This window comes from Pelecanus crispus, chromosome 4 (assembly GCF_030463565.1).
Source record: "Pelecanus crispus isolate bPelCri1 chromosome 4, bPelCri1.pri, whole genome shotgun sequence".
Classification (NCBI taxonomy): Eukaryota; Metazoa; Chordata; class Aves; order Pelecaniformes; family Pelecanidae; genus Pelecanus; species Pelecanus crispus.
Window position 1 is genome coordinate 20,361,998 of NC_134646.1, and position 27,740 is coordinate 20,389,737.

General features: G+C 37.6%; 1 protein-coding gene across 6 annotated transcripts in view; it reads right to left on the reverse strand.

The window, feature by feature from the left end:
• Positions 1-27,740, reverse strand: part of MAPK10 (mitogen-activated protein kinase 10) — a 182,780-nt gene that overhangs the window by 78,313 nt on the left and 76,727 nt on the right. For 2 of the 6 annotated variants that reach the window (XM_075708696.1, XM_075708698.1), the window contains exons 1-2: positions 20,091-20,156; positions 8,384-8,553 (exon numbers count right to left, since the gene is read on the reverse strand). In XM_075708696.1, coding sequence (XP_075564811.1) covers positions 8,384-8,553; positions 20,091-20,156 — 236 coding nt within the window. Of the gene's footprint in view, positions 1-8,383; positions 8,610-20,086; positions 20,163-27,740 lie in introns of those variants that run through there. The other 4 variants (XM_075708700.1, XM_075708699.1, XM_075708695.1 and 1 more) reach the window with 3 other exon arrangements.

Sequence of the window (27,740 nt, forward strand, 5' to 3'; positions counted from 1 at the left end):
GTTGTGCAGAGTTTCTACACCAACTTATTTACATTTTTTTTCCATAAACTTGCAGAGAGAAAATTTGGAATAGATTTTGCCTGCTTAACTATTGTAGTTATGGAAACCATACAGGTTCTTTAAGGAGAAAAGAAGAAAGGACAGTCAGAAATACAGGCAGTCTGAGTATTTTAGAGGCAGAGACCATGATCTCTTTGCTACAAGAGCATACTGTGGCATGTTTTATTACATATCGTTTGTGGTTAGCAGAACCTAAATTACATTTTAGATTTCTGTGTACTAGCACAGGGAAATGAAACATGATAAGACAAACATGAAATAAGTGGTGACTTCCTGCCTACCAGGAATGTCTGCAGTTAGGTACAAAAAGTACATTACAGGAAAAATTGAGAATTTTTTTTTGTAAAGTAATTACATGTCAGACCTTTAAAAAAAAACAAAATCACAACAAGAATTCTTGCTCAAACATTACATCCCAGGTACCCCTGTCATATAAAAATGGGTCTTTATCCTGCCTCAGGTGCCTTCATGCACTGCTACTGGATATATACTTTTTTTTTGCTTCTTTCCCACTTATATTAAAGATATTAGTAGCAGATAGAAGAAGTTGTAAGAATCAAAGTAAACATGGAATAGAAGCTGCTTATTCTTAAAGACAATTAACTCATCTTATTTTTCAGACGTGTTTTGTATAGTTTGACATATGGCAGCTGTTCTTTATGATCCTAATGGCAGTTTCCTCCACATTCAAGGCAAGTTCTTTGTTGAGTCATTAGCAAGAGCACTGCAAGACATTGCCTCCTCCTCTCACCCCATATCCATGCAAACTGTCTCTGAATATGTGTTCCTATGCAAGTTCTAATAATATCATGTTAAGAAACACAAATCTGACCAACTTAGATAAGCACCTTCACTCAATATTCTGGAGCTGAAATCCACCGAAACACTCAGTCTTTGCTGTTCCCGCTGGGAGTCTCTCAGCACTTTAAAATTCACATGCTGGTGATCCAGATTCCAAATACAATTGGGAAATCTACTGTCTTTCTGAAGAATCAACGCATAGATATATCAGAACAACAAAACAGAATATGCTGTTCCAGATGTACATCAGATGGTGACCAATGGCTAGCTGAATACATGCAAATAAATTTTTGGCATTTCAGAGCAACGACACACTAGAAAATCCACAGAATACTGCAATGTGAATGCAAATTGGTAGTTGAAGAAAAATCCTGCAATGTACAAATGAATGATCAGTGCTTGAAGCTTGCTGTGAGTTTACTTCTGGTATTTCAACATTTAAGAACTTCCCAAAGTGAAAAAAAACTTGGCAATAGTTTAAGCCACTTCTTCTCAGGAGAAAAAAAAAAAAATCTCATCAGGTGTTGCCATTGTATGAGATGATATTAGCACTGGGAAACACCAGAGAACTTGTTTAAATTGACATGCTTATTTCACTAACAGTACAGTAATCGTTCACAGTACAAACTGTCAGCTATTTTCTACATTAGTCTCGCACAAAACACTTGTAAAACTCTCTAAAGGTTGTGTTCAAAAACCTCCTCAGGAGTGGAGTGTCAAAGCACATCAGCAAAGCACACAACAGCATGAGAAACAGAATACAAGTTGAACTAATGGATACAATTTGGAGAATCTTTAATAGAACAGGATAAATCTGCAGTGCCAGCCAACGGAATGTTAAACACAAAAAGTCTGCGAGATGTGACTGTGTAACTGAAATGCAAGTAACTGAACTCATGTCATGCGCTCAGTACTGATTCACAGGAGAGACTGTGTTGTGGTTTAACCCCAACCAGCAGCTAAGCCCCACACAGCCACTCGCTCACTCCCTGCCAGTGGGATGGGGGAGAGAATTGGCAGGGTAAAAGTGAGAAAACTCGTGGGTTGAGATAAAGGCACTTTAATAGGTAAAACAAAAGCTGCGCATGCAAGCAAAGCAAAACAAGGAATTCATTCACTGATTCCCATCGGCAGGCAGGTATTCAGCCATCTCCAAGAAAGCAGGGTTCCATCACACGTAATGATTACTGGGAAAGACAAAAGGCCATCACTCCGAACATCCCCCCCTTCCTCCTTCTTCCCCCAGGTTTATATGCTGAGCATGACATCATATGGTGTGGAATATCCCTTTGGTCAGTTGGGGTCAGCTGTCCCAGTTGTGTCCCCTCCCAACTTCTTGTGCACCCACAGCCTAGTCACTGGTGGGGGGGTGTGAGAAGCAGAAAAGGCCTTGACTCTGCATAAGCACTGCTCAGCAGTAACTAAAACATCCTTGTGTTATCAACACTATTTTCAGCACAAATGCAAAACATAGTCCCATACTAGCTGCTATGAAGAAAATTAACTCTATCCCAGCCAAAACCAGCACAGACTAGGACTGACAAAATTAACACTGCCACTCCCTTCAGGGCCACTGAAATTCTAGGCATATCTGGGTACATGGTTCACTTCAACTTTCCTCTGAATGACATGTATTGTTTGTTCTCCTCTTCTGAGGAAAATTAGTGATCTATCCCACGGTGAGAACACCTCTGAACTTCAATGGAACTATGCCAGTTTATACAAGTGGAAATGTTGACCTCTATCAAGGAATACGGTATTTCAATTCAGTGGCACAAAGAAACAAAAGCAATATTACTGGGACAACAGGGTGATGATGGAGAAATATACTGATCTCTCAAGAACTTTAATACACCAGTGTCCAGCTAAAAAATACAAATAAGGTTATGCATTAACCGTAAGACACTGAGATGTGCACTATTCTCTATCGCTTTTCCACTGCACCACAGCAAAAGCATAGACTATTCTTATTCTTTGATCAGTGTGGGCTCAGAATTTATTATGCTCAGAAATGTCAGCTCCTCTTTCTATGGCTGTTTTCCATTATTCCAATTGCAATATCACTTTAGAACCTTATACTCAGATCAGGAGCCAAATGTGCTACAGAAAACCATAAACATCATACAAAAGAGTTCAAATATTTTTGCAAACTCAAAGGTCTGATCCTCTTCATCATTTACAGGCACATTCTACACAGAAGGTAGTCAAATTAAAATCTATTTTTAAGTGGTTCTGTTGATGACTATGTTCATATCTTCACAGACCTCCACCAGAGATCTGTGGGATGGAAGAGGTTTCCCTATAATAATTGTCTTAGTATATATAACATATGAATATACAGAAAATTAGAGGAAGTTTTAGCCAACTCCATCTTAATAAATCTTCCATTACCAGTATCATGACACAACAGGACACTTCCCTATGATAGTTTCAAGGAGAACAGCAACAGAAACCCCCTTCATACTGGACATCTTGTAGTGGACAGTATCTGTCACATTCCTCCTCCGACCTTTGAACACTGTGGGAAGTGGTTGAGTCATCATCCCTGGAGGTATTTAAAAGATATGTAGACATGGCACTTAGGGACGTGGTTTAGTGGTGGACTTAGCAGTGTTAGGTTAATGGTTGGACATGATGATTTAAGGGTCTTTTCCAACCTAAATGATTCTATGGTTCTATGATTACTTTAGGGAAAGAATCAGCAGTTATATAATCCACAACAAGCACCACCATCACATGCTGATTTGAAAGAACTCTGCAGTCCTTAAGATTCAACCACCAAATTACAATTAAATCAGCAAAGGAGAACCTATGATAAACTTAGGCAACATGGCAAGCTATCAGTTGACTTGCTGAGTCTACCTGTTACAGGGAACACAAAATGACCCTGCAATCTCCTTTATATTTAGGCTCAAAGATATCATGAAATCACTAATTCCAAGGAAAAAACCCACAACAAATTGCACAATTTACCACTTCAAGAATATATTTATAGTCTCCTCTATATCTGAAGATGAGATCTTTCTAAATTTATAACACATTCACTGAAGATCTACTAGGACTCTTCAAAACTATCCTCAAACCATCATTCCTGCTTCCATACTCCACCCCTCCACCCCCCAACATTACTCCAAAACACAAAAACTTCTTGCATAAACTAGATAGCATAAAGCACTTCCCAGCTAACACTCTCCTGGTCCAGCTGACCTGTCATTGGATCACATCCCAACATCATACAGCATGAAAGCCTGTCTTCACTCTTCAGAAAAGAGCAAGATAAACGTTCAGGATTTCAGCTGAAAGACATCAGACTCATCTATTTGATACTCACCCAGACAACTTTGTCTTCAAAGCTAACACTTTCTCCTCATAATCCACACAGGTATAGGCACCAATGTGGTCATAAACCAGGCCAAATTTCTTCATAAGCTGCTTCTAAGATTTTAATTACTTGTATCCTCAAGCCTGTAAGTGATGTCTTCAATACCTGCCATGGAAAACTGGACTTCACCCTTGCTTCCATCATAAATTCAAAAACTATCACAGCCCCTTCAAATTGCTTTTGAAATATTCCTATACTACATCATTTTTCTCGACATCACAGGCAGTATCAAAAATATCACAGGCAATATAAAAAATGATAGCTTGCAAACCACAGCAGAAAACCTACAGATCAATTGCATTGCTTCCAGGCAAAAAGTATTCATTTAAAACACGAAGAAACACCCACTCCAACATCAGCATATTTCTGTCGATTTTATGGAACCTGAGAATTCCTCTCCCTCCACCCTCATCTAAACCATCCATACCCACAGGCTGAAAGTGACCTGTCTCTCTCTCTCCCCCTTGTAAAATAAGGTAGTTGTCAACTCCCTTCTAACATTGCAGAGGGGTATCAGCTACCTCTTCTCTCAGTGGTTTAAGTGCCACATATCTAATTAAACTCAGAAAACTGTTCTGAACTCATTTAACTTTGACATTTTCTATGACAGACTTGTTTATCAATTCGTGTGGTTAAAAGCCTGCATAGTTTTTACAACTACGTCTTGGTCTAATAAACAACAAGCTCTGTTTCAGCTATATCCCATTGTCATCATGCCTATAACAACATGATAATTTTATGCAAACACACCCTATATAGTCTTTCTCACAGATGTCAGTGTGATGTACAGTAAGCAAACAGCCTACACTTGCATTAAGAGTAGTTTTCGCAGAATGAAGAGGAACTTCCCTGATGAAGAGATTCCAAACAGCTTTTCCTTTCTTCCTGCTGGCAAAAATAATTCTCTGAACATAGTTAACGCAAATCCCATTGAAAGCTCCCACAATTAATTTCGGAAGTTACCAAATCTACAGATATCGGAAGATACCAAATCTACAGCCAATACCACTTTCTCACTGAGTTTATAATCATTTCACATGGGCACAATGACGATAATAACTAACACTCACACCATATGGCTTTCTCTTTTTCACATAATTTAATAAATTATCATCCCCTGAAGACCTTAATATCTTTACTTTAATGCTTCCATATCAAGAAAATGATTTGTCTTTGATGTAATTTTCAGAATAATCAAGTGAAATCAGGTCCCAACTTCTTTCATAACCACATTGCCTGATTCCTGTGCTGCTTCTGTTCTGTGACATGAATTATTTTTGACTGAAATTTTCCTGCTTATGTTGACATCTATTTCTAGAATTGTATGAGAAAGATTTCAGTACTCTGGGGTTTTGCCTATGAACCCTGTAACATCAGCTTCCAGAGCCGCCTGAAAAACATCATGTCTCTCCTCCATCTCCCTCTACCTCTACAATTACCTTTTGGGCTGCAGATAGTTTGCCTGTCCAAGTGTATCTGGCAAAGTGCTAAGGCAGCCAGCATGCCAGGCATATGGGGTCCCACATCCAAGTTAAGAGGGAAGCTGTTGTTAGCAAGTGGAGTTTGGTCCTGAAGTTAGTGCTGAGGCAGTCCTTAGCACAGAATATCTTGCACCTGATCGGTACTGGGAGATTTGATGTCAAATTATTGAAAAATCTATTATTAAGTAGGCCCCTTAAGTAGGGAATTACAGTTGTGTGGCCAGGTACTAGACAAAGCAGAAAAGTCATCAGTAGCTCAGCTCTTCCAGCATGGGGAAGACAGCATGGACTCCACCTGCCAAGCTGCAAAAATTTAGACTAGTCAAGAAGCAGGCCACTGCTGCGACTGCTGGCAACAGCTCAGTCCTGAAAGGGTAGTTAGCATTTACCAATAATACTCCACCTTTATACCACTCCATAAAACCAGATGTTGCTATGCACTAAAGCTGTCTCCAGTAGCTGGGTAGCCCATCACTCCAGCCAGACACCAGGTAGTGTCTGTTTACCTACAATTATCCAGAAGGAAAATCCAGAAATAGCGCAAGCTATGAGAAGTCTGAGCGTAAACCCCTCTGAGCTATCCTACCTGTGTCTGCCCTTGGTAGAGGGAACAATCAGAAATCACCCATTCAGCTCCAACACTTCTGCTGATTCTGGTGCCAAAAGACAGAATTGTATCCCAGATCTGTTACACTTCTCAAACAACAAGTCATTAAGTATAAACAGAGCCACTCAATCTAAAAGAAACTATGACCTAGGTTTTCCCACTGCTTTCATAGAGGCAGTCCTCATAGCTATTCTTCACAAAAGAACAAGATAAGCAGGGCAAAATACCTCCCCGACCAGAGCCAGCAGCACTCCACAAATACGCAGTTTTTCAGTATATATTTTTCCCTTAAATCAATCTGTTTTTTTCTAGATGTAACCCTATATCCATCAAAATATCTATAGTTTCTAAATAGTGTTTACTATGTAAACTTATTATTATTACTGTATAATTATTATTATTACACAAGTAGAAGCTTAGACAACTGAAGATTTTGTTATCATGTATTGTCTTTCCTTAGCTAAACTACATATATTTATCTCATTTTTTTTCATTAATTTATCACTTCACCATTGATTCTTCATGCTTTGCTCATTGTTAATGTATTTGTGGTAAATTATGCCTCATGACAGGTAGATTACAGTGTAACACATACTAAGCAAAAATGCTCATTATCTTCCCCATCTACCATGTAATACTTCTACATCTGTATCATCAAACCGTAAAAGGCCTTTTATGGTCTCTCCATGCTGCTCAGCCATTTCAGGGGATTTGTGTTAACTTTCATTTGAACTTACTTGTCTTCTGATTTGTTTTTCTTTCCTAAGGCATTCCTAATTTTTGCCTGTCAACTCTTAGTATGAAAGACAAATTCACAGGATGTTATTGGTTTTATTTAGCTTAACTTCTATGTTTTTTTGCAGCTCATAATTGATCATTACAGCAATTCAGTTGCAGAGAGGTTCAACAAAATCTGATTTTCCTCTAAAATGAATAGAGTGTAGTAAGTAGGAAGAAAAAACATCTGTTGCTATATATGCAAGCGGACAAATAATGCAAAATGAACATTAATATGAAGTATGTTTCTTTCCCAAAGCTGATTTTAAACTAACCTTTAGCCCTTCTGTGTTTAAGATATGAAATAAAGTACTCGATCATTTAGATCAATCTTTGGACTTGTGTGGCCTCAAAGTATACTAGACACTGGAAGTGACAGACTGAGACCTAAGGATGTGTTGCTAATTGTTGTTGCACTGTCAATTACAGTGCCAATGCCAATGATCCATGGAAGCCCACTTGACCCTGGATTAAAGGAACCTGTTGCTTTACCACTGCCTCCAACTGTAAGGTAACACACACTACAAAGTCAGAAAAGAGCAGTGATAAAGATGACAGATGGAATTAGACTTCATCTCTGATCAAGTTACAGATAAAACATCATGTTAGTTACCCTAATGCCTCATAATTAAACAGGTAACAAGTACCTGCACAGACATTTAAATACAAGCCACTGAAATTTAAGAGCCATCTCTAATAATGCAGAGGCAAAAGCCAACTGGGATATCACAACTCCTGAACATAATAATTTTGAATTCCATAAGCCTTTTGTATTATTTAGGAGAGCTACTGAATTTGTGTCTTTTGTTCACATTATTCACATCACTGCAACACCTCTTTTAAGAAATAAAGGAAACATTAGCAGCTACCTTGATTCAAAAGGCTTCCATTCTGAATACTTGAGAATGCTATGGGATGTGACAAGTTTCTATATGGTTCTTAGTGACTTTTACTGTACAAAGACTAAAATTGCAGGGTTTACTTGGGATATTATTTGCACTGCCTCTGGAAATAGTGCCACAGTTGTCAATTATGATAAAATCTCCCTCCTGCTTTCTTGCTAGTTACATTTTGCTATGTGGAGAAACAAACCTAGTGGTATCATTCTCACCAGCAGGAGAATTTATTAGCGAACCACTAGGCTCCTTCTGCCTCAGGATGTATTTGCCTGACTGTTATTTTTGCGCTTCTAGACAATGTCTGTGGCTAGCAAACTGTAAAGAAATGCAAAGACAAATCCTATTTAAAAGCATAAGAGAAACCGCTGATACTTACCAAACTATTCCCTGAGCTCCAGAGCCAATAGGTTTCAAGTTCTGGTAGCGTTTGAGAACTGTGAAGGTTGAGTCACCTACTTCCACACTGTAGAACTGGTTGTCAACTTTGCTTTTGCTCATGTTGTAATGTTTGGCAATATATGACACATCCACTTGTTTCCCAAATCCCTGTTGTACAGGAGAAGGGAAGGGGGGAGGGAGTAGAAAAAACAAAGAAACCAAGCCTGGTAAAACATCAGAATACTGATAAAACACAGTCAGCTTAATTTTCCAGTATAAATTCTTGTCATTTTATGCTCATTATCATAGACCGACATGAATCCTCAAATGCTCTCAAAGACTGTATCAAACCCTTTTTCACCCATTAAATAACCATAAAAAGCCACTGATTAAAGAAAGCTGGTGAATTGCCCAGCTGCTGTTTGTGCCACAGTTACTCTCAACTACGGGTCTCTGCTTGCCATTACCGCTGTTTTATGACTACCAGCTTATACGTTCATGCTGATTCTGCCCTCATTTGTATTGCAATAAATATCTTATTTTAAAATGAGAAGCCTTACATCAGTGTAGAAGTGGGACAAGAGACATAGGAATTAGGCTCTTCATCATTGGTCAGAAAGAGCAAGTAAATCTATCCACATGAGCACTAAAACTTTCCCTGAGCATATGATAAAGGCCTTGAGAACCTTTCAACAGAAGTTGCAGAAGAAAACAGAGCAGTTTATGAGATGAACTGTAACCTGACATGGCTCAGTATCATGGAGAGTATTCAGTAGCTCAGGAGATCTTCCCAAGTTCTGGGTTCCTATGGATAGAAGAGTTACTCTCATGACCTGACAAATGCATTAGTCCTAAGCAAAGGCTAATTTTCATGACACACTGATGCTAGCACTGCAGAGCTGTAACCTCACCCAAATTTGTAGAATTACTATGCAGAAAGTTACATTATAACCATTTTATGACTACTACTGAGCTCAGTTTCCTGAAGACTATGGAGCAAAGAATATACTAATTTGAGACAAAAATCAGAATTTAGTGTTTGTAATTTACTATTCTATACTACATGATGCTGAGCATAGGATGCAAAAGTTCAACATATTACAACAGATCTGTCCTCAGGTAGTTGACAATTCACTTATGTAAGTCAAGACTTTTCAAATGCCTTCTATAAGGAGAAGCAAAACCCACCATGCCCCTCTCTGCCTGTGCATTTATTTTCAGTGCTCACAAATGCAGCTTCTACATTTCCTTATTTGCTCTATTATAAATTACTTTCCCCAAAAATTCTGAATAATCAACCGTGTTATGTGAATATGGACTGCTAGTTGAATTTTGATGGAACAGGGAAAATTGTAAAGTCAAATTTGGAGAATATTATTTTTTTCAATTTAAAAGGACATCATTCCAGTGTTCCACAAAGCTGGTCATTAAAAACAGATAACTGACCTTGCTGAGAACTTGGATTCTCAGGTTAGCCTTACAACGATTAATACTCTTTTTCTGTCCGTTATCTCACCGGAAGGCCCATTGTCACTGGACATCATAGGTTAATCCTAACCACCTCATTTAGAGACTTTGAAACATTTTAATAAATGTAGCTGTTCACTCAAACAGAAAATCTCATTTCAGAAGAACAATTAGAAACATTTACTTGTTAATCAGACACAGGGCAAGGCTTTTTTTTCTTTCTTCTCCAAACGCAGAAAATGAGAGAATTTATGGACACTGACACAGTGCTGAATTCAAGCTTACAGAGAGTGAAATGACTCCAAAAGAAGTTTGAATTTTTCTCAGCTGAAGACAGACAGGCTGCATCTGATTCACATTGTGTAGCCTTAGTCTTAGAACTCCTTCCATTATGGGAAGAGAGATGCGTAAATATGGCTAGCTCAGCTATTCATACCAGACCTGGAATTGAGAGGCTCTATTTTAATAATATGCTCCTGATAGACAGGAAATAATCACAGCTCCCTCTGGCTAGACAAACACATTTGCAGTGTACTTTTTTCTGATGTCATTATCAGAACAGTGCAGACGATATTCAGCATGAAAACCTGTTACTCTGAAACCAATGTTGTGTAAAGTGTCAGCATAAAAATTGCATTCCTTCGCGAGCCTGACTTGTAGCCAGCTCCTCTGGAAGTACAGATACAGTGACTTTTTAAAACAAGCCAGATGACTGTCTTAAGGCTTGAGTGAGTCAGGCTTGCCACAACTTGTTTGCATCCCAAGATACCCAACAGTTTGTCATGTGGTATGGAGCTACATGGGAAAAGATACTTTGTCACTCTACACTTAGAATTCTGTGCACATCAAAATTACTTGCTTTGAAGTTAGACTGACCCTGTGAACTGCTGGCCTCAGGAATCCCATGCTGCCTACAGTGTGATTTCTGAACAATTGCAGTTCCAGCAGGTGGTTATTTTAAATACAGGAATGTCTTAAAAATCAATTAAAACAGCTCAGAAGAACCACTCTGTATTACCTCAGTTATATGGATAATTAATGTATGCAAACACTTCAGTCATTTCAACAGCAAGTAAAGTGATGTTGATCAACGGGACGCAGAAGACCACAACTGGTAAGACCTGGTCAGCACACACAAGTGTCCTGATGAGCAGCTCTCTTCTGTGTAACACAGACCGTTCCTACGACAATCCACTCCTAATTGTGTGTGAGTAGGGGAGGGAAAGACTGTTTTAGTTTTCATGTTTTTTTTCTTTTCTTTTTAGATTAATATTTTTCTCAAAGTCTGCCTACTTAAAAATCTGTGAGCCGTAAGGAGCTTTGATAGAAAATATCAACATCAAGAATTACTTATAAAATTCAAGGCAGGTTGATTTAGTTTGAAGTTGACTCCAAGTAGAGTGCCTCCTCTGAGTGACAAACATGTCACCTTTGTGGACAGGCCAGTCTCCAGGTCATCTACTAATTTGCCTTCTCCCTTTAAACCCACACTGCTAAAAAAAGGCGAAACCCCCTACTCTCTATATTTTGCTGATTTTTACCAAAGCCTAAATAAGCAAAATTAAAACACAGTAAGCCTACTGCATAAGCCCAAAGTACTGCTTACTTTTATAAGAACCAGGAGATGAATGATATAACTATCCTTGTCACAATCATAATTTAAGTCAAATCCCTAAATCAATGAACTAACAGTGTTATTGGATTAATCATATTGATCAGATTCCCAAACCAAGATGACAGGTAATCAAATAATGAACCATCTCCAAGTTGATAAACAGCCACTTCCTAAATAAGGACAAGGAAATGGCAGTTTTGTTTCCTCTAAAGTTAAGCTAAAAAAGCTTTTCCCATTAGCAAGGAAATTCATATTCTTAATAGAGCACATCAATGTTAGTTTTAGTTTCAAAGCCTGATTAAATGGTTCTCCTCAAAGTCTTCAGATCCTCATTGCTGATCTTAAAGAAACCTACCTACACACTACATTTTGGTCTTGTTCTCAGTGCTCACTCAATCCCCTTCCAGAAGCCTTGGTGTTGCTATAGCAGTTACTACCCCCCCCCCCCATGCAAGCTATTTCAAATTCAGGTTTTACTGCATAATGCTTAGAAGTTCTGTACTAGGCAGCTTAAGTTAAAGCTTTGATTATCTGACAGCAAAAAGGAACACAGGGCTAGGAATTTCAAGTATACACCCTTCTGTATACACACCTAAAACAAAAACTTCTTTCAAATTTGTTTGATACCGACACCTTAAGAAACTAGGAATTAGCACTTCATTAAGAATTAGCTGGGGAAAGGAAGGGTATACATACACATGGCGATCAGGTTTACTTCTTAGGATATTATAGTAAAGATACATAGGTCTTGTATAGAAAAGTCAAATTCACTGAGTTAATAAATTTTGAGGTGAACTTCAAATGAACTTGGGCAAGCTACAATACTGGGGCCTCAAAGTAATAGTAAACATTGCAGGTGTGAAATAAAAGCAAATTTCTCCATCCTTTTTGCTTTGAACAAAACACACCTAGTTTCTCAGACCTCTGTGTAACATGAAAGATTATTCCTCAGAGACAAAGTATGCATTGTAGTGCCATTTGTTCTTGGTTTCTGTAAATATTTGGACAGTTGAATTACATTGCTTCAACACTGACCAGAACTTAACTTCCATTTCACATGTACAAGAATGCACGCACCATTATTTTCTCTTTCTGGTATCTAATTGAAAACTTCTAACATACACCTAATGCCATTCTCTTTCCTCCATACTGAGAAATTTAAGAGTAAGAGAAGTAAAAATTTTTCAGACCTTAAAACATAGCTATTCTTGTTGGATCACTTAAACACGTAGACATACCTGCAATGATGTTTGCTTAATATCTCAACAATTGGGAGGAGGAAAGAAAACGAACTGTCAAGACTCAAGCATTTGAGATGAAGGAAAAAGATAGTCACCATTACTAAATGCTTAGAGAACATATATTTTGCTTTCAAAGAACAATTTTTTAACAATTCAGTGAAACTCAAATGACTTACTGCCTCACACACAGCTACAAGTTGAATTCTTTTCCTTTTGTTTCACAGCATAAAGAGCAAGAGAGGGTTAAAAAGCAGAACAGAAACAAAATGATGTTATTTTCTGTATTATGAGGTGAATTGATTCCTGATATCCCATTTTATTTGCCCCATAAAAGAACTATATGTATTATATTTCACTGACAGACCTTTGTTTCTGAATACCATTCCTCCTATTATCGATGAGCCTAAAATATCACAATTTCTTACAGCTCAGCATCTCATACATCTTAGCTTTTATAAATACAAGCCATGCAAATGGCAGTTTAAGCTAAATTGCTCTCCTTTGCATTTCCAAGACAATGAGTGCTGTCACAGAGTCTTTTAGCAGGCATCAGCTGAGGGGAAATTTTACCTCAATATTAGTATCCTTCCCTGTCCGCACACAGAAATACCTACAGGAACATATCAGCCTTTAAGGGTGCTATGATTCAAGGCTACTGAAAATAACTAAATGACTCCACATGTGTGAATGCAGGCAAGGAAAAGAATTAGATGGAAGCCTGAAAGGCTGACTCCTAATTTGCAGTTGGCACAGCACCCAAAGATGAGCAGGATGCAAAAGAGAAGATATTCTGAGCTAGCAATCACAATGGCTCCCCAGGGGCCCCACGTCTCCACCCCATCTCAAACTGGTATGGAGGACAGCACGTTTCAGAGGTGGATGCCTTCAATTCCCTCAGGATCCAGAAGGATAATATCTTAAAGTTACAGTTTGACTTTAAAAGTCAGGTGCTGAGATTATACAAATTGAAATTCTGAAGCATGGTAAAATCCTCAGACACTTCTTACCAGTTCTGAAAATGTATGTACAGGCAAGCCCTGCTCACCTGTGTGCATCTGCTAAGTCAACAACGCTATTAATTTAATGGCTATCCTCCCACTTGTATAGCTGTAATTTTCTCAGGAGATTCAAGTGCCAGAATTCTGGGATGAACAGACATTTACTGAACCTTCCGCTCTGGATTTAATGGTCACAGGTTTTGCTGTGTAAATTTGGATGGCCACAGAAGCCACCACTTGAGAAATACAAAGTATCTTTGCATAGAAAGGCCTACTAAATTATTTTGCATTGTGTATTCTGTATATGTCACATTTATGGCAGAAATACTATCTATTTTTCTCACCATAAAGCCAGACTTCTCAGTTATTCTGGCTCTCCCTGAACTCAAAAGTCCATAGATAGTGATCAAATCTCCTACAAAAAATAGGTTTTTCATCTTGTGTGTGAGTTTTTTTGGATGTAGTATTACAGATTTTTATCTTATCAGCCATATCACACCACAGTTCCCCGTTCTTCCATCTCATTCCCATCCTGTAAGGATTGTATTAGTCACCCAGTCTTCCTGATTTTAGTGTGTTTTGAGTGGGATTTTTAACACGTTAATTCTGTGCCTTCTTTTAATCTCTCTCCAGCAGTCTTGTCCTAGACACAATCTACCCTCCTTTATGAAGTCAGGCTTTCAAGTAGCCAACTGACCCTTGTAAACAACTCAACCTCAATCGATTAATCATTGATCTTTTTACTATGTTTACTTTGTTCACTCTATTTCAAAACATCATATTAAAACATATTAGATGGAGTAAAATATTCACAAGTGCTAGTTGGGTTGTGGGTTTTTTTGTTTTGGGTTTTTTTTTGTTTGTTTTGTTTTGTTTAAACACACTGTCCTTGCTTAACCTCTTCTAACCAAGATACCAAAATCCCAGCAGCTTCAGAACTGCCTCTTACCTAGTTCTGATTATACAAGAAGCAGCAGGACTGCCTTCTGTTTTCTTTTCATCAGTATCTATCCAAAACACAAAACAAAGCACTATTTACATATTCCTCACTTGTTCACTGGGCTTTAACTACTTTTAATTTCTTCTTTCTTACAGGCACAAAATTTCTGTAGTTCATTTGTAACTGTGGTATCACGTGTTGCTCAGAAGTCAGTGACCCAAAGGCGTCTGCTTCTTTCCAGGCCAGACTTCTAAGAGATGAGCAATATGCAAGTATCTGCACAACAAAACAACTAGTTCAAAATGATTCCTCCTTCCCCCGATGCCTGAAGAATCCAACAGTGACACACAGGTAACATCCAACCCTGGTCATCGTACCAAAGAAGGTAAGGATAAGCAGACCAATCAAGAAACACTGAGAGAAAAGATTCCTTGAGAGTGAGGTTTCTTTACGGACAGAAATTAATCAGCAATCCAAATGGAAAATGTAGCCAAAAATACAGGAAAGAAAGATTTAAGAGTAGGTGAGAAAGCTACAGTAAAGATGTTTGGAAACATCTCATTCAGGCACAGCTCCAGAGATAGGAAGCTAGCAAAGATACACTGTGGAATTGTGTCCAAAACAGAGGAAAGCGATGGCAGCAGACACATCTAACTTGCAGGAGAAATGAGAAGAGAGGAAACACTGCAGTTTGTATCAGTCAGTTTGTTCTGAGGCCCTAGATTTGAAAAAGAAACAATAACATGGGAAGAAGCAAGATACAATTAAGATTAGGAAAGAGAAATGGGATCACTAAAAGTTGGCCAAAACATCGCAATACTAAGAAATGTTAAAGTACACTCAATTTATCAACAGTAGTGAAGGGAACGTAGAAGCACAGTGTGTTAAGAGCATAGAAGATCCAAGACGGGATTAACAGCTCCTCTTTATTGCATATATTGATAATACAGTATATTTCAAATGGTTTCCTCTTCTCAGAAAACTGGAATTACATTGAAATACCGGGTATTGTTCAAGAGGCTTGCTTCCAGTACGCAAGCAGGGCAGCAAGAAGACTGCATCTAGTAAGTCTATACATGTTTTGTTCAAGACAGGTAAGCATGACTGGAAATAAAGCAAGTTAACAGAATACAAGGGAAAAAAAGATGTCTAGAGAGAAATTAAAAAAGCTTTCTAAATCTTTTTAGTTTGTTTTTTTTTTTTTTTTAAAAGCACGAAGTGAGTAGCAGTTTGCAAAAATACCCTTGACAGGCGAACTAAAGTTTCATTCCAAGGTTTTCTTTTGGTGGCATCAGTACAGCACCAATTCCAATTTCAGTATGCAAAAATGCTGACATACTCTGAGACATTAAATTGTTTAAATTGGGCAATAAAGACTAGTGATGATGCCATACCAAAGAATTAGCATCTGAATTTACATTCCTGATTCACATTAAATGTTTTCTTAATGTGCATGGCCAGGTCCCCGATACCTCATCTCACTTATTCTGGCTCATCCTGAACTCAAAAGTCCATAGATAGTGGTCAAATCTCCTACAAAAAAATAGGTTTTTCGTCTTGTGTGTGTGTGTTTGGGTGTAGTATTACAGATTTTTATCTTATCAGCCATATCACACCACAGTTCCCCATTCTTCCATTCCCATTCCCCATTCGTCCATCTCATTCACATGCCGTAAGGATTGTATTAGTCATCCAGTCTTCCTGATTTTTTTTTTTATCCTATGTCCTGCTTTTCTGTTAAAAAACATTAATGCAGCACTATGGAACTAGCATGACATACCGATTCTAATAATAAAGATGTGTTTTTCAAAGACAAGAAAATTCAGGACTACTGTTCCTAGTTTAAAAAAAAAAAAAAAAGAAATCATAGAATTGTATTCTAAGTAAAGGTATGCTGTGCAGATACAGTTTAGAAAACTTGAAAATTCTGACAGGTTTTACACATCTTGATGTTGATTAAAAAAAATACTGAAAAACTAAATGAAGGAAAACATGGATGAAGCAGCCAGTATCCTTTAGACATTGTTAGCTATTATTCAGCACTTAAATGTCGATGTCCTATTCTACTCAGAATATACTACTCTGCATTACGCTGTACTTCCATAAGAATGTATAGGGTCCTACAGATAAAACTTGTTGATGATATCAGCCTTACAAAAGTCTAATGACATTCTATAGGCCTAAAAGAGAAATCTTGTCCTACCTTTCTATTGCGATAGAAATGCAGATGTTCTTTTCCTCAGCCTTAAAAAAAAGGCTGTTTCAGAACATGATTTGGCTAGCAACGTACAGCAATGCCAGACTTAAGGTATTTTTATACTGTAAATGGGGTGGTGGTGGGCGGAGGCATATCTACCCCACTTATGCTAATGAGTATTTCTCAGGAAGAGCTTTTCTTTTTTCCTTAAATTGAATTAGCATTTCATCATATAAAACTAGTATACTCAATGACATAAGCTCTGTGTCAAGAGGAACAGCCTATAATTAGGTATATGTCAGCTTCACAGTACATAAAAACCTATGCCTTTTAGGCCATGAGAGATAAATTGCCACAAAATGTTTATGACAAGAAAAATATGTCCACAGTACTAACAATCATTAGAGTACTCTTCAATATTGTGCCTTTATAAAAGACACTTCAGCACAACTCTGTATTTTGTACAAAGTCCATGTGATGCACCAATTCCAAATGGAAGCAGGACTTCTATTCTACGTGGTAAACACGGGTCACAAAATTGCAACAGTCCATTGGATAAATTGTATATTCTAGTACACCATCACTAGAGGCTTTCATCTTAACAGGTCAACAGGGCAGGATCGAACTATACCACACTGACTTTTTCTGATATCTGTTGCATGCTTATATAGTAGAAATAATTTTTGCATTTTTTGAACCACATGAAAAAATTACTGAGTTGAATTATGTTCACTGGAAACTACATTTTTGTGGTCTGTTGTCTAGATACTACTGGGATCCTTGTCAGTTGTAGACACCTCAAGATTTGAGTGGCAGTATCTACCTCTTGCTGATGATAACAATTCTGCTGTCACATCATCATTTTTGTTGACAGTAGTTCCTGAACCTCTTATATTTACCACTTTAAGCAGATAGAAGTTTCCCAAAGGTACAAATGAACTTTACACTTAAAGCAGAAGAATTACTAGTAAATCACAGGGCATTTGATTTCCACATTAGCATTATGAATAAGCATGGACTAAACAATATTACTACCTTGAGACTGTTGAATAGTCTCTAAATAAAGATCTGGATGTTTGGACCAAGTATTACCAGAATACAGATATAACCCACATCCAGCCCTGTGCGATAACAGATGAACAGTAGCCACGACAGTTAAGGTCTCAATGCAACAAAATACTTAATTTATTCTCTCCATAAAGATAGGCCCTGATTCAAGTAACAGTTAAGCACACAGTTAACGTTAAGTACAAGAACAGTCTCTAAATTAACAGGAAGCCTGAGCCAGCTTTTATCCTCAGGAGAATAAATCTGAAGATCTGAAGACCCTGAAAAGGTATTTGTGCGATAAGTGCTTGAAGGATAGAATCCTATTTCCTGCAATGTCAGGATAGCATCTCTTGTATGTATTTATGGGATGACTCCTCTTTGGGTACCTGCTGTAGGTGTTAAACATGAATCAGTTTCATTCAGTGATAAAAATTAATCCAAAATCCTGTTGATTTCATCACTTACACTTTAACAAAAACATTTTAAATACGTTTGGTTCTGTATGTGCCTCTGAATACCTTTTATTAAGTTAGGGTAACAGCAAAGGAATAATTACAGCAGCATGCTTCCATGAATCAAGAACCTGGAGTGCAGTGACAGAAAGCATTGGCTATACATGGTCACGCATTGATTGATGCCAAGACTAAAGGAGCACTGAACATAAAAGGAAGTGATTAAGAGTACCTTTCCTCTGCACATGTGAAATAGAAATGTTTCTCTACAGCTCTGCTTTGGTCTAAGTAAAAGGGAGAGGAAAGCTGACAAGCAGAGCTATGCAAAACACTGTATTCTGCACAGTGAAAGGAACTTTTTTGTCAGTAATGTCTTTCTCATACAATCTGAGGAAAAACCCTTTTTTGCAATTTTTGCAAATTTTTTAAATTTTTTTTTTTGCAAGTGAACTCTGGCAAAAATTACAAAAATACTACATTTGACAAAATCCTTTCTTCTCTCAAAAACAGTGGAAGAATTAAGCCAGTTAGATAAACATATGCACATGAAGAACAGGAGATAAAAAAGCATTAAACAGATTAAAAAACTGAATAGCCAAGATCCATCCTAGAGCAGATAATTTACTAAGTGCAGAGCCAACTTTCTCAGCAGAACAAATATTTAGTATTCCTGAGTTAAAAAAACACAAAACAAACCTCCCAACACCTGTCACTATTTTGTGTTAAATACTTACATACAAGTAATAGCCCTTTCTTTTTTAGAATTGTACTTTCACTTACTTAGGGGGAAAAAACCCCAGTGTTTACTATAATTCTAAGAATGCAGCACCGTTCTCACCCCTCAAAAAATGAAGAATGTCCCTAGCATCCCCCCAGCTAGTTAGATTACTGGTATCCCATCTCACAAAAAAAAACCTATGAAAAGACAGAATTCAAACACAAATCACTGTTCAGAAGTTAGCAAAAAAAGTTGTCTTTCATTCACGATGCAAAAAGATGCACACAGATTTGTGACTCATACATATATGTTAACTAACTTAATCTAACCTAGAGAACCAAAAACTGGACAAATCAATATGCTTTTTTCTTCGTATCACAAAGTTAGTTTCAGCCTTGAAGACTTCCAGGCATTGTGACCAAATAATTTCAAGGGTAATTTAGAAATACAGAATTGGCTATAGTGCAGTCTCATGACTCCAGAACCTGCATAGCACCTGGCATTCAACTGGAGACAAGACAAACCCCACTATTTTAATTACTCTCCCTTCACTTCTAGTAAAGGTATACTAAGGCACAGAAAATTGTCATCACAGGCTACAATGTAAAAGGCTCTGTCTCACAGAAACAGAGGCTAAGATAAAATAGTTTCAATTTGCATATTTTGTGAAAGCACCTGTGTATGTACAGTTATGTTGTCTGAGTCATCATAAAGTTTATTGGAAGTACAGCCAACATTGTTTCTGTTTGCAAACTCTGCTATTATTTTTACCTAAAAAAAATCTCAGAACATTAACTGACATTTTAGCAAAACAGAATTAAAAATCATTAAGAGCAAACTACAAAATAAACTTAAAAATAAAAAGTAACTTTTGTGATACATTCTTCTATTTTTTATATTTACTTGCATTCTTATAACCAGTTACTTGCAGTAAGCTGCTGAAATTCACTTCTATTTTTTTATTATGGCATGAACTGCAAAAATGAAGTATATACTGTACCTTGTTTTACCTGTAAGGAACACACACCTGACAAAAGGCAATCTTCACATCCAGAGTAGGTTCACCACAATAATACAAGAAATGGCGGCTCATAAATACCTGCAATTAAAGGAAAGTAAACATGTAAATCTTGTATGTCTGCTGATGTGCAAGTATAATGCAGCTCTATCTACATTTGGATTACAAAACCAACCTGAGTTGCTACCCAGTTTGTGAACAACAGAAATCAGTAGAACATTGGACTGTAAATAGGCTCTAAATTCCTTCTGATGCTCAAGGCAAAATTGCAAAATTTTGCAACTGCAAAATTTTACAGTAACTGATGCCATTACCTCAAAGTTTATCACATCACTTCTAAATTCTTACATCAACAAAGATAAAAATCAGGTCAACAATGTTCTAAACAATATAGGAATGGGAGATGGTTATTATTATGGGGAGGAAAAACCAAGTCCTTAGTTGACAATTATTAGGAAAGTTACAAAATGGAAAGACTAATTACATCACTGTATAAATTCATGGTACAACCACTTTATGAGTACTATATGTAGTTCTTTTACAACTAGAAAAGTTACAGAAATGGTCAGTAAGAAGGGTCCAAAGCACATACAGATTCCTTATATGAAACGACTGCACAGACTGAGAATTTTTTTTAGTCTAGAAAAGAGCTGTGGAGATAGGCTGGAGATCCATATAATGAGTGGCATATTGAAAAGTGAAAAGGAAAACACTCCTCCCCATTTGTTTTTTTTTTTAATAAAAGAAGTATGTGGCATCAAATTAAATAATCAAAGAACAGATTCAGAATCAGCAATAGGAGACAATTCTTCATACGCTGTTTCGTCAGACTGTGAAACTCCCTGCCTCATGTTTCTGTGGATGTCAGAAGTCAATGTAAGTCCTAGTATGATTAGGCAAATTCACATAAGAAGGAATCTGCTGAAGGCTATTAACCTCAAAAATATCACCTCTGACTCAAGACAACCCTGAGTCAACAGTCTGCCACTTACGCTCACCCTATTTTCAGATCCTTTCACAGGCTTCTGATATGGCCAAGGGAGCCATACACTGGACTAGACAGGCCTCCCTGTGTACCCTATTCAGCTGTTTTAACTTAATTATTCCATAGTACCACATTCAGGTCTGAATAACCAATCCTTTCCTAGCTGCATTCTAGCATCAGACATCAATGAAAAAACCCCACAGTAATGCTATCAGGCTGAAACAGGTAGCTATGTTACAAGACTTTGGAGCACATTGATTTTTCTGCATGACCCCACTTCAAAAAACCCCAAACTTTTAACAGTACAATTTAAAAACCAGCAACTTTTAGGTAAAAAGAGATAAATAATATAGAACTTCATGTTTTTCTTTTAAATATAAGCTCATTGCAAAGACTTAGAAACAAAAAAATGCAACTATCACTCCATTAAGATATAGGTATGATTCTGAAACACTATGTGCCTCCTTACGGCACTTGTCTTCAATAGGAAGAATTAACTAACTTCAGGTGTAAACGTCACTAAATAAGACATGACTTAATTTGGAGTAACTTCATCTCACACAAACTGAGACTTAAGAAACTACAAGAAAGTATTCAGCAATACTTGCCAACTTGAATGCATCACATGCTCCCACATGTGTTTAATTTTTAATGAATGAATGAATAATCCTGTTATGAAAGCAAGCTTATGACCTTTTCTGCATCATGTTACAGTGTCTGAGATTGCTGCCTCATTGCCCAGTGAGTCATTACCAGACCCTCACATTTCACAGAGGGCTTGTATTAAAACAAGAAGGAAAAAGAAAGATATAAAAAAAACTCTCAACATTAGTCATATTGCCAGTGATTTCTGGAAACCCAGCAGATAATTACACTCTCACGCTGCAGATATATACACTATGAAATCCTAATGGCTGGATGCATTATATTGCTATAATAATCAATGACTGAAATTTCATTAGTCATAACATATCACATTCAAGACAGAGTCTAACAGTGGAAAGTGAAGAAAGGAAGGGAAGGGAATTGGGGAAATTTGGTTCCTCACTGAATTTGCTGCGCGGGTCTACTGAGAAGACACACTTTGTATTACACATGCATTACTAGTCATAGACATCTCCTTGGCTTTCCACAGGAGTGACTGTAAGTGTTAATAGTCACCCTGGACAGAGCAATAGACTGGTGAATTTTATGAACTGGAATACATTTTACAATTTATGTTGTCCTTGTACGCACTTACTGCTTATAAAATAATAGAAGTATGATATGTTTTAATGGCCTAGATCAATACTCATATTCCTCTGTACATGAGATATATCAAATGAATCACTAGAGAGCTGAGATCCTCCAACTGTACACCAGGAGTGAGAATAGCTTTCTGTAGCACAGAGGTCTGTAAGACCGTATACCCAGGGCAAAACAGATTTGAGTTCATGTTTTACGTAGTGCATGTCTTTGTATAGTGAATTCATACAAGATTCCCTTCAGTGCCCTGTAAGTAATCACACATGTAAGCAACTTCTAATTTCTTCATGCAGAAAATACATTCACACTCAACTGTGTAAATACCCTTGATTATACCTCCTCTGGTGCTAGCTGACACCGCATCACCAGAGACACTGAAGAAGTGTTGGTGTAAAGTGAATAAAGAACTGACCTGATGCTGAGATAATTGTGTCACAACATAAAGCAGTTATAAAACAAGAAGCTACTCACAAACGGCCTCACTCACTAGGGATCCGAGCTTTAGGTGAGAGCATAAGCATCCAATATTTCTTTACCCTACATCTGATGCTTTATCTTTTCAACCTTGAGCAAAACCACCCAGGGTGGGAAGAACTGGGAGAACGGAACTGGGCTGACACAACAAAATACCTTGTAATGACCCAGGCTGGCATCTAGCTGGGAAGCCAGAGATCGCAGTAGCATCACAAGGAGAAAACCTGTCTATGCAACACCAACACCACAATTGGATTTCAAATTTTCCTTAGGATCCAGGCATCTGTATGCCAGAACCCATAAAAACATACAAGTCTCAGCAGCAAATACATGATCTACTTTCAGGCAAAGCAAAACTAGGAGGCACTAAAATAGGAGGAGGTAAGTAGACATGAAGGCAAGAGTAAGAAAATCCTGAAAATCCTCTGAGCTGTCCAGTGGCACAGTCCCCAAATGAACTGCTGCCTGGTACTGTGAATATACCACTGAGGCTTGGCCTCTACCTGGCCTGCTGCTTCACCATCCTCTTCTTCACTCCCGTCCTCCTCCCTTATCAACAGCTGCTCTTCCAAACAGAATGTGGGCTAATGACATGCCCCAATTTCAGGCACGAACTTCCCCTTCCCCTCAGTGTTGCTACCAAATCTGTCTTTTCTGGAGAAGGACTGTTTATTTTTAATAATACTTATCTTTCTCTCCAGGGGTCAGGAGGATTATCTCATTATTATTCAAATATCTCTTTGAAGACTGAAAGGATTAAATCAATATTATTAGTATAATTACTGAGAGCAGAGAGGAAACAGTACAATGACAGTAGACAAAGCAGACTAGGAAACCAATAGTAACTGTAGTTCTCAAATATAGTCTCCCACAGTAAATCTTTCTGCTCATCCTTGAATTCTTTCCTGACCCTCAAAGCTATATGATGTTGGTACCCAGTGAATGTCTGGGCAATTTGGCAGCCAGTCTTTTGGCCTAGGGAGCCTTGTTCTCCTTCCCAGACTGCACTATTGTTCACATAATTGGCTTCTGGATCATGAAAGGAGAGACTGTGTTTGCCTTAGGCCCAACAGAGGCAAAGTTTGAGCCTGAGGGGCCTAAACTGTTGCTGTACTAGTGCAAGGAGTCTCAGCACTTGCACCCACCATGTTGCCCCTAAGCTGCTTCTCTAGCTGCCACTTAACAAGCTCTCTTGTCTGGAGAAAGCATCACAGTCACTTTCTTTTCAGAAAATATCTCCATGATGGTTTCTTATCCCTGTGTCTCCTAACCAACAGGCAAATCCCTCGTGCCCAATGGATATTGCCTTTGCTTGTCAAAGCATATTTAAAGCTTTTTTTGTGACAATTCGGAAGACAAATTTGGAGCCTCAGGAAAGTTCCATATAACTTTTTAATTGAGAGAGATGAAGGAGCCAGCTGCCCTGCTGTGATGCTGCTTTATTCATCACAGCCTGGACAGGCAGGACTCTTCACCTCACCCCACAGCAAAATCATCTATGTCAAATACACCAATCCAGGGTTGAAACAAAGTTCTTGATGAGAAAAGCTGCAGCAGCTGTTTGACATGTATTTAAACAAATCTTGCTGCAGTTGAAATTAATCAAGTCCCAAACTAGCCCAGGTGCTGTTCTCACCACCTCCCATACTCCTGAGGCTGTACTCCAAGAGGTATTTACATGTCCTACAACAAAACAAATTGGAAACAAGTACTTCAAATCCTAATTGAAAAAATAACCCTGTGTGAAAAAAAAATATTAAAAAGTACAAGTTCCAATTTAAACAGAAATCAAATGGCAGCTGAAGATATTATAGACAGAACTACCTGTATCTGAAACATCGCTAGGTTTAAACCTGGTACAGTATGGCTGCAAACTGGTAGGTTTTAACAGAATCACAGGACATCCCCCAATAATATGCTATAATCTATTCTCAGTCCCATCAAGTGTGATAATCTCAATAATAAGGGGAAACTATATATATTCATATCAAGAGCCAAATCCAGCATTTCTGCTTATTTGATATTACCATCCAAATACATCACATGTGCACAACTCGTACAGTGAATGTGCTCCCTATCTTCACAGGCATGTAGTTCTATATTTGTGCTACAAAAGACCAACTAAAGTATTTATTGCTGCCTCATTATATTTCATTCATGAACAGAAAGATTCAAAGCATGAAAAAAAATTAAATAGCACAATCATTTAAAGTTATTTAAAAAAAAAAAATCCTGTCCTACTTCAGTGAGAGGAGGCAATTTATCAATTCAGCTGTCACTTAAAAACCTTCTTGGAAAACACTAATGTTCAAAGATTAACATTTATGAATTATTAATGTTTCCTGTTTTGAAACTGTGTTTGAATCATTTCATGCATTTCCAGTACTGGAATTCCTCTCTCCTTCATCTGAAAATATATACTCTCATCACAGTAGCTTATCAGCTCTCTGAAGCTTTGAGCAATGCTCTCAACTCCTGTAACTATATTTTCCTTTACTGAAATTTGGCTATTCTGCTCTGCATAAACAACAAGGAGAACAGTAAAGAAGTTACAGAATATTGTCAGTATACCTTATCTTTCCATTTAGCATCTTTATATCCTGAATGCATGAAATAATGAAGACCTGACCAAAGTCACATAGTGTGAGAAAGTCTACCAGGAGAGAATGGAAATTTCTGATCCTCAGACTGCTACGGATTTTCATACGTTGGCTCTGTCTTCTTTAACATGCTGGATCAAGAAAGAAGGGCTGCAATTTCCCCATATTTTTCATATAATTGGTGCCAGTTATGACTGGGATATATATGTCCAAATATCCTTACCAAATTGGTCTTCAAAGACCAGACCTTCAGGCTTATCAGCAATTTTTATAGGACTTTTTTTTTTTTTTCACATCTAATTTAGAGCACTCCAACAACAGGGCTGATATTTTCAATATCAGCTTCAAATGAGACCCACTGCTTGGCAAGAAGCTTCAAGACCTGACAGAGGATAAATATGAACTGAAATTTGCAAGTAGATTAATAACAGACAAGGAGGATTCTTCTGCTGAGAAGAGTGTTTTTCTGTTGTGCCTATGCTCTCGTTTTAATTATTCTTGGAATAGCTGGGGAAAGCAATGGTGTGAACAGGGTAATTACTAAGGTTAAATCCCAGTAGAAACAGATCATCTTCCACTGGGATGAGAAGTGATGGCATGTAAAAATTCACAAGAATCATGCAAGCAGCTCTAAAACTGTACTGCTGGAAGAGAAAAAGAGAGTGGTAAAGAAAGCATTTAGGAATAGCCCTGAAAGGGCTTTCAATGGAAATACATATGAAAGGAAAAAGAGCATACAAACTGAAAACATAGGGGACTGATAAGCAGGTTTTCTTAATGATCACAGCTCACATGCAGAAGACAGGAACAAATGAGCTCTAAGCCTGGCCTTGCTACCAGCTTCCCATGTATTCTCAAGTCAACTATTACAAGTCAGATTTCCATACTCAGCAATACCTGGTGTAAATGCCAAAGTTATAACAGTTCAAGTTATCGCTTACCTAAGTAATAATTACTTCTATGAACAGGTACTAACAGAGAAAGAACCTGCTCCTGTGAGATGCTGCAGCAGATTTATTAGTCAAAGTTTATGATAATCTTGTCATAAGCTCTCATACCATCTTTTCATTTGTAGCTGAATATCTTCATTCTCTGATGCAAACTGAAAGAGAAAATAAAATCCAGCCACTTCCTAGAGGCATTAAATCAGACTTTGGTGTTGGAAGCAGCTCTGAATTTGCACAGGATGAACCTCCAGTGGTAAGTGTGCAAGACCATGGCTACTATTGTCACCAAAAAAATGAAGAAAACCTAATTGGAAAGAGCTAGGCACAGCAAAATACTACTTTGCTACCATAACATAACAACGTTTACCAAAATGGTGAAAGCAAGATTTCTGCCCCCGACTCCCCCTGCATTTTTCATTTTTTCTACTCTGGCACTTAGTTCTTAGTTTTAATCTGCTTTCTCTTTCGGGGGGATGGGGGGGGAGGGGGCGGGGAATTGAGGTAACCATCGCAGCACAGCTGAATGAAAAAATCTGCTCCTTCAGAAATTTGTTTTCTTCTATTAAAACAAACAAACAAAAAAAATCAATAAAAAGCTATTCCTTAGATAAAAGCCAGTGGTAAAATTTCCTGAAGGTATGTAATGAATCACATCAAAACTATTTTTAGTACACTCCCAAGTCAGAGCACAACCTCCAAACCTAATTCAAACTCATTTAAATTTGCCTTCAACACAGATGGCCCTGGCACTGTATGACTGGTGAAAATTACATATATTCTATAGAATACATAGAGAAAAATATTTCATTACTATCTGCATCAAGCAGTATCAGTAAAATTATATAATTTGGTCAAAACTATTATTACAAGCTCTAACAGTTTGGAATTAATTTCTAATACATTGAACCGTATGCTATTGGATCTGATTCTCAATATGTTGCTCTGTTATGCAAGTTAACCACCCCATTAACAAAGGGTGCATGTAAAAAGAACAAATATCCTAGTCAAAAGCAAAACTCTACCCTCAGAAGAAATGTATGAAAGGCCTGAGCACTTAGATACAGATATAAATCCTGTTTCAGGGTACCTTCATTTTGTGGCACTATGGTAGGGTGAGCAGCCATTTCTATGACAGTTTCCTTCAATTTAGAGGAAATATTTATGGGTTTGGTGATTGAAGAGGAACAAATTACGTAAACAAAATAGTATTTAGCCATGCTTTGACTTATTTGATAAAAAATTGTATTACACTCTACCAATGCTCATCTTTACTATATCAAAGTTTGTATGATGATGGAGATACGAAAAGCTGTTTAGGACTATGGAATAACTTGCTCAACTGCAACATCTGTATTTATCATCATAACTTTAAAAGAACTGTATAACTGGCCACTGAACCAAGCTAGCC